This window comes from Petaurus breviceps, unplaced genomic scaffold, assembly GCF_028583685.1.
Source record: "Petaurus breviceps papuanus isolate PSGF00001 unplaced genomic scaffold, PetGlider_PUasm1.0 37, whole genome shotgun sequence".
NCBI lineage: Eukaryota > Metazoa > Chordata > Mammalia > Diprotodontia > Petauridae > Petaurus > Petaurus breviceps.
In genome coordinates this window covers 23,600,055-23,608,335 of record NW_027186296.1, presented here as the reverse complement: position 1 = coordinate 23,608,335, position 8,281 = coordinate 23,600,055, and the positions used below count along the sequence as shown (strand labels likewise).

Genomic DNA, 8,281 nt, shown 5'->3' with positions numbered 1-8,281 from the left:
TGTGTGTGTGTGTGTGTGTGTGTGTGTGTGTGTGTGTGTGTGTGTGTGTGTGTGTGTAATGCTGCTGCTAATGAGGTTTGTGAAAGAGGAGGAAGTAGGAGGGGTGACCACGTGGCTCAGTGAGTAAGAGCACCGGCTCCAGTGTTGGGATGACCTGGGGATCAAATCTGGGCTCTGATACTTAGCACCACACCCAGAAATAACTGTTAACCCCAATTGCTTTAAAAAAAAAAAGGAGGAAGCAGGGCAAGCCCAGGCCCAGGCCCAGGCCTAGATCCCGGAAGTAAGCTTGATTGTTCCTAGTGAAGAAGTGCAACTGTGTCCAGAGCCTGCTAAAGCCTAGCAGGATTTAGTATGGGATAGAGTCTGGTTTATCTCAATACAATCATGACTTGACCTTTCCATAAAAATGACATTATAAAACCAATTGATCATCTCATGAACAGTGCCAAATATCTACTCAGTGGCTATTTAACTGAACAACCTAAATAAATTGTAAGAAATGTCAAATTTTTACCTAGGAAGCATGCAAGCACCATATTTATTGAATACAAAAGACACTTGACTGAATACTCACTCTGCAAACAGTCAGCATTTAGAAGGTCTTGACACTTTTCATGACATTTGACACCGCACTCCATACACTTCATGCCTTGTCTTGCTATCCCCCACAGAAGACCTTCACATTCATAGCAGTAGGTTGGGGTGGTAGCTGTCCATACCTCAAAATTGTGAGGGGTGGTGGATGACATCGGGTAGATCAATGCTTGCAGAGTCTTTTTGAAGACGTGCATTTTCTGTTGAGTGGGAGGAAAAAGAAAAAAAAAACAACAAACAAGAAAAATCAGCCTTTTGGGGGAAATTTGCAAAATGATGTTGCACAGAAATCTCAAATAAAGCATTAATACCTCACTTTGTTTCCGAGCTGTCGCTCTGAAAGAGATCATCCTTATACATGCGTCTCACACAGAACGCTGGCAAGAAGAGGATGAGCACGTCCTTCCTCATTCTGGCATTTCTGTCATGGGGCCCAATTCAACTTTCTTTTGGAAATGTGTTTATGGAATTATTTCCATACACGTCCAAAATCGCAAAACAAGGCTAAGTCAATGTCTTCTAGGTCGTCCCTTCCACCTTTCAGATCAATAGCTCTCAACTCTATTTCTCCATGTATTCCAAGGCCCTTCCTGATATGCCCCGGATGTCTAGAACAGTCCTACCATAAAACTTACTCAGGACAGTATTGATGAGGCTGAATTTGTCTGCCCTCTCACCTATCAAATTCATCAATGTAATTTTAGGAAGCTGTCCTCAAGAATTGACATTTAGAAAAACTTGATAAACTTAATCACAGAAGTGAACAACTTGCTAAAGCATATTCAATCACTACTACAAGCACTATCAGTAATTTATTGGAAATATTCCTTAACAATGTAAAGGAATTAATTTCTGATGGTAGGATTTTATTATCAGTAACAAAATAATGAGGGAAAGAGGTATATTTGAAGGGGCCATCCTGGTGCTTCTCAAATTATACTATATTGATGATATGCTACAGTTAAACTTAAACCTGTCTTAAGTCACACTTGAAGGTAATTTTGCATGAGCATCTAACACCCAACTAGTGAATATATGCATTTTAGAGTAATTTTGCTGGTGCATAAAGCTAATAGGGAAAGTAATATTCCAATTATCTAAGAATGATATTCATTTTTAAAGAACTTTTTTTTCTATTCTTTTCCATTACCTTCATATTCTTCCCCCACCCAGTGAGTGAGCCATTCCTTATTACAAAGAAGAGTAAGTTTAGCCAAACTAATCAACACATCAACAAAATCCAATAATATATTCAATGTCATACACACATATTCTTTCACTTCCACATAGAAGGTAGAGAAGTGACTCTCATATCATATCTCTTCTTCAGAAAAAAGCTTGCTCACTAGAGTTACATAGTATTGACTTTTTTTTTGTTTATTTCCATTTACAATGTTGTAGTTGTCCATCTCATCCTGGTTCTACTCACTTCACTCTATATCCGTTCATAAAAATCTTTCCAAGCATCAATGTATTCTCCATATTCATTGATCACTTTGAAGTTGTAACACTCCATTATATTCACATAGTATAATTTATTTGGCTGTTCCCACATCAGTGAGCATCAACATTTTTTATTTAATTTTTTTTATAACAAAAAGTACTGTGGAATAGTTTGGTGTATATGGCACCTTTGCCCCCCTATTTTTTTTTATCCCTTTGGCAGTACATATCTAGGTATGAAAATTTTAAAGTAACCAAGTTTAAATGATTATAACAACCTAATTTCTCTACAATAATGGTAGATGTAAATTTCTTTATGTTCATCATGCTAACTCAGATTATGTTTGTTTTTGACACTGCCAGGGAACTTGTTTGCCATATAAACATTTGCTTTGTATACAGAGATATAATTTTCTTATTATATGAATCTTATCCCAGTCTTCCATATACTATCCAGTAAAGTGTAAATTCTTTTAGAGCAAAGATTAAGCCTTTATCTTTATATCCCTAGAACAATAGCAGATACTTAATAAATACTCGATGAATTAAATTCTTCCCTTACATAAAATATTTCAACATTTCAAAGGAGCAATAATCTCATTGATATGGCCATTCCCTCAAACAGATGGAACAGATGTTTGGGGAGTTATGCCCTTCAATCTATTATTCATAGTGTTGCTAAAGTGAGACTCCTACTGAAGTCTGGCCTAACCATGTCATGCCTCTTGTGTAAGAAGTTCTAGTGATTTCCTATTGCCTCTATGACAAGATACAAACTCTCCCATTAGGCATTTAAAGGCCTTCACAATCTGGCGTTGACTTCCCTTTTATGCTTCTTACACATTAGCAGTGTTCTTATCCTATGCAAAATCTTGTCTATGTCTTATAAATTTTCCGTGAGGAAATGATAAAAATTAAAACAGGTTGAGAGTGTGCACATTTTATTTTCCCTACCAAATTGTAAACTTCCTGAGAATAGGATTCACATTTGTTTCCCTAATCTTTCTCTGGAGCTCCAGCTCAACATCACCAACTACCTATTGGTTATTTCCAATTGGTTGTCCCATAAGCATCTTAAAATCAACATGTCAAAAACAGACTTGTCATGTTTCCCCACAACTCCACCACTTTTTCACATTTTTTTATTTGATAGCACCATTATCCTTCCTCTTGGAGGCTCAGAGTTACCCTCAACTCTTAACTTTTCCTCATCCCCTCATATTTAATCAGTTGCTAAATCTTGTCTACCTCCATAACATTTTTATATAAATTCCCTTCTCCTCATTCACATGGGTCACCACTCCAGTTCAAATCCCTAATTGCCTTTAGGCAGCAAGTTGGCACATCTTCTTGAGTTCACCTTTAGACTAGATTAGCCTATCCTTTGATTTCCTTGTCTCACCCCACCCTTCAATCCATTATTTACACTTTTGCTAAAATGAGACTCCCGAAAGACAACCTAGTCAGGTCATGCTTCCTGTGTAAGAAATTTCTAATGCCTTCTTATTGCCTCCAAGACAAAACACAAACTCCCTTGTTGGCATTTAAAGCCCTTCACAGTCTGGCTTTGGCTTCTCTTTCAATCTTGCACGTTAGTCTTCTTCATGCACTCTGTGGTCTAGACAAGCAGCCTACTTGCTTTTATTTACATACAACATTCCATATCCAGTGTATTTGACTATATATATATATATATATATACTGTCTTCTTTACCTTGAATATATTCTCTCCTTGCCTTTACCTCTTAGAATATTTAACTTCTTCTAAAGCTCAGCTTTAATAGCACCTCCCAGATGAGACCTTTGATCTTTCCAGCAACCAGGGTTTCTCCAAAAACATTATTTTGTGTTTATATAGTTATGCGCATTTTCTCCCTATAGAACATAAGCTTTTTGAGGGCAAGGACTACTTTACATTTGTCTTTGTATAACTATCATCTAACATAGTGCCTAACACAATAGTTACTTTTAGCAGATGCTTATGAATTGATTTCTCAATTCCTAACAAAGTTCTATTCATATTATAGTTTGTTTAATGAATATGCCATGCTCAAATTTTCAACTGATTGTGTTGATCTTGTCTTAGAGAAAATCCTTCAGCTATAAAAGTTGCCTGCTAGAGTGTAAAATGTCATCAAGCTTTTCATTTAGACATTGTGCCATAGAGTTTCAGCCAGTCTTCAACAAAATCTCTTTTATGGTGTTACTTTTTTTTTTTTTTGGAATTTAGCTATTGGGCTCTAAGAAATAAGAATGGAGTCAAGCTCTGTCCAGAACTTTCTGGCAGAAAATCATTGGGATAGTTTGGGGGAAAATACCACTATGGCAATCTTAAAGCATATTGTTATAGCATGACCAGTGAGTACAGAGCAGAGCTAGTTGCAGAGCCTAAGGAACAAAAAGGCATGTATAGGAATTCTTATTAGTTCAAATATTTAAAGAACCACATTAGATAAAGAGATGTTCTTGGTTAGCCAAAGGGTCTTGCATCATCTTTTAATATTAATTAATCTATACTTTTTTGCATGCTTTGGAGATGAATTTTATTTTAAGGAATAGATATTTAGTTTTCCATAGAAGCAATTGCTTTAGGATTGAGTGCTCATTTAACAATAGCAGCATTTGTTACATCATCATAGGTGCTAGGAAAAAGGAATAAAAGGGAATTCCAAATAAAAGACTAAAGTACTATAGTCAGTTTGCTGTATTTTCTTTTGTTTAAGCACCATGACCCATTATAGCTAAAAGAGTCAAGTTAATTTTTAAAAGGAACATGGAAAATCTACTAGATAGTACATTGAAAATCAATTGAATGGGACATTAAAGCAAATCTCAACATTTAGAAGTACTGAAGCTAAAGAGAAAACCATCAGATAATTAAATGGAGAAAATTCATCCAGAGTGGCAGGAGAGATGGCTAATCTAAAAAATCTTTTCCATTTTTAAATTTGGGGAATTATAAGCATTAGTTAGCCAAAGCTGAAACTAGTTAAAAATGGATGGCTTTTAGAGATGTGCAGCTCTCCAGTGAAATAGAAAAAGGAGGGAATCTGAGATGAATAAAAGGTCATTTAACTCAGATGTCTTTACTGTGACATAGAGATAACCCTGGAAAAAGGTTTTGCCAGGGGAATGTAAACTGTGGCAAGTTCTACAATGTTAAAAATTTTCTGGTATTCCTGGTAACAGATTATGTTTGCTTCCCAAGGAAAAGTTTAGCTAAGCACGGAAAGGCTTGTCACCATTTGGTTGGTTACTTAATGATAAGTTTCTTTGCCATAGCAACCCATGAAACAAGAAATATTAAAAATTGACTTATTCCTATGCAATTCCTTTCTACTTCTGGAGTAATGACCATGTCAAAATATTAGAAAAGGGAGGAAATGATGCTAATAATCACAGTTTTGACATTTTCTGTAAATGTGAACTTAGTTATTGTTACTCTAAATGTTCGATCCATTGCTCAATAAGTGTGATAATAGTAGAAGGACTGAATCATGTTAATATTGGCATTAATTCCACAAAAGAAAACAGGAGGAAAAAAATAATTTGCAGCTAAATGAAAGGATGGGTCTTAATTCTTCCCTGGTGAAGAAAATAAATATCTGGGAGTTAGTTTTGTTATGTATCCAAAGGCAAAAACAAACAGCTTTATACATGACCATTTTTCATTGATACATTCATGGTGACCATTTATAGAAACTCCTCAAAGAAGAAAATGGCATCTTATGGACCATTGCTCACTGCAGATCATGCAAGGTAACAATTAAATGAAGAATTCAATTAAACTCTCAAAAGTAAATTTACATGTATTCTAATATTTTATTACTTTGGCCAAAAATGGGTACAGGGTAGAATACTGACTAAATATTTTAGAAAACAATGCAGAGGGTTATAAAGGTAAATAAAGGAGAAGAAAGGCTGGTAGTCTGCACAGAGGTATCATGTCTACATATCATAAATGCTTTAGTCAAAAAACAGGGAAGAGTCACTATACATGGCAAATATGTAATATGACAATTAAAATTGATTATAACAATAGGAAATTATTGGTAATCAACATATGATTTATTTCTGAATTATCTACATGTATAATCAGACAAATAACTTGTTAGAACAAAGAGAAAAATCAATATCAAATTAGAAGAATAAAAAGGAAAAGTCATTGAGGGCAATTGAAACACCTCAAACTTGATGTATTTAAATAAACCATTGATGACAAAACTGGGAAATGAAATTAAAAAAAAAACCAAACATTTATCTGGACCATAATAATTTCCTAAGTATATTAACTGATGTAAATCAGACATCAAAATGAGAGTAACAAAAGAACCCAACATGGCCTTACCTAGCAAATGTCTGCTCTCCTGGTCAAGTTTACACATAGTAGAGCAATGTTTGGGGAATTTAAACTCAGTTGTAAAATCTTATTACAGAAGATGATAGAATAACATGAGCTACACTATCTCATAAAGCAGAAGCAATATAGAGGAAAACATGGGTACAGGAAGCTTGATAGAAGACTCAATTTATTGAGATCATCCCCAGAAAATTTTAGGATGAAATCAGAATGACAACAAATGAGTAAAAAATGGAAAAGTTCTGGCATAATTATTAAAATCGATTAGTCATTCCATTTGAGACAATTTAGTCATCATATTTGGATCATAGTCCCTACTACACAAAGTAGAAATGATGTTTTAAAAAAATGAGAATAACTAGACTAATCAAACTACATGCAGAGAAAATGAACTGCAAGTATCCATCCTGAAGGCATCAGTTGTAAGGATATTAAGGAATTAATTCTCAAAAAAATCATGAATTACCACAAACAAAAATGATGATCAAGAAGATATCAATAAGCATTGGCCCACTTTATCTGCACATGTATTGAGAACATCCTTGGTGAATATATAAGAAGGGAAAAAAGCAGGCTTTCGCAAACAATATTCTACAGCAACTACATATCCATAGTCATGTAACTCTCTGAAGATTGTGACAAAATCCTGTTGTTTGTTGATCATTTTTGAAAAGAATTTGATTTGGTACAGCAAAATTCAATCTTAAAGGCTGTCCTCCAACAAGGTGTCTCTAGTCATATGTTAAAGCTTATAAAACTCACTTTGTTGACACAAGAGTTAAAAGGGAAAGTATGCTTGCCAAAGATATTTCCTACTGTCCTGAGGATCCAGTGCAGAATCCAAATTAAAATGGAAGTCCTTATACATTATGAAGTTCTATTTGTAGGTGACATTGCATCAGCTTTATTAATCCCTGAATATTGCAGAACCTCCATATGTAGCTCCACAATAACTGAAAAGAACTCAATCTAACTAGTTACACAGGAGGGAAAAAAAAAGTGGGATAAGAAATCTGATTGCCTAGACTATGATAAATACCTCAGTGGGTGGCTCACAGATCTCTGCTGTGTGTCTATGTAGGTGTATATATGTAGGTATTAGGTATATGATGTATATGTATGCAGTGCACATAGGTATATACACATTCATAGTGTGTGTATATATTTTCACAAGTGTACACATACATATCTATTTATATGTATAGACCATGACATCAAGGAAATGGTGACATGATTTGCAGTTAACTTTGATTTCCGAGAGAGAGGGCTGTGCAAGGTCATCAGTCTCACTTTCTCCTCCAGAGCCATCAGGGTCCAGTGACCAGATATACTTCAGGAAAACTGGAGATGGCCCAGGATGCAATGGGAAACCCTGACCATTTTAGGCTAAGGTCTTTTCAGGTTCTCACTTTGAGTGAGGTAAAGGCCATTCAGTGAATAAGCCTCTTTAAAAAGTGAGTCAAGGGGGGCAGCTAGGTGGCACAGTGAATAGAGAACTGGCCCTGGAGTTAGGACCTGATTTCAAATCCAACCTTAGACACAACACAACATAGTTCTGTGACCTTGGGCAAGTCACTTAACCCCAACTGCCCTGCTATCCCCCATCAAAAAGTAAAAAAAGAAAAAAAGTGAGTCAAGGTCCTTTTAATTAAAAAAAATCAAACTTGGAGGGGAAGTCTCTCAGGTTTGCTGATCAAAAGAGAAAGGGTTACTATTGACATTCACTCTGATCCAGGCAGACCTAAAATATAGTCATTAAGTGGAGCTTGGGCAGGGACCTATTGTGGTCCAATCTATGAATTCCAGAGTGAAATGGACTTAAAGTTTTGTCTTTGAGGAGAGAGAGAGAGAGAGAGAGAGAGAGAGAGAGAGAGAGAGAGA

The 8,281-nt window shown here is 35.5% G+C and overlaps 1 protein-coding gene across 1 annotated transcript in view; it reads right to left on the bottom strand.

The window, feature by feature from the left end:
- The window catches only part of LOC138169643 (protein unc-13 homolog C), a 487,553-nt gene extending 486,606 nt beyond the window's left edge, over positions 1 to 947 (bottom strand). The window contains exons 1-2 of the mRNA XM_069099296.1: positions 909 to 947; positions 578 to 797 (exon numbers count right to left, since the gene is read on the bottom strand). Coding sequence (XP_068955397.1) covers positions 578 to 797; positions 909 to 947 — 259 coding nt within the window. The remainder of the gene's footprint in view (positions 1 to 577; positions 798 to 908) is intronic.
- Between the last annotated feature and the right edge of the window lie 7,334 nt (positions 948 to 8,281).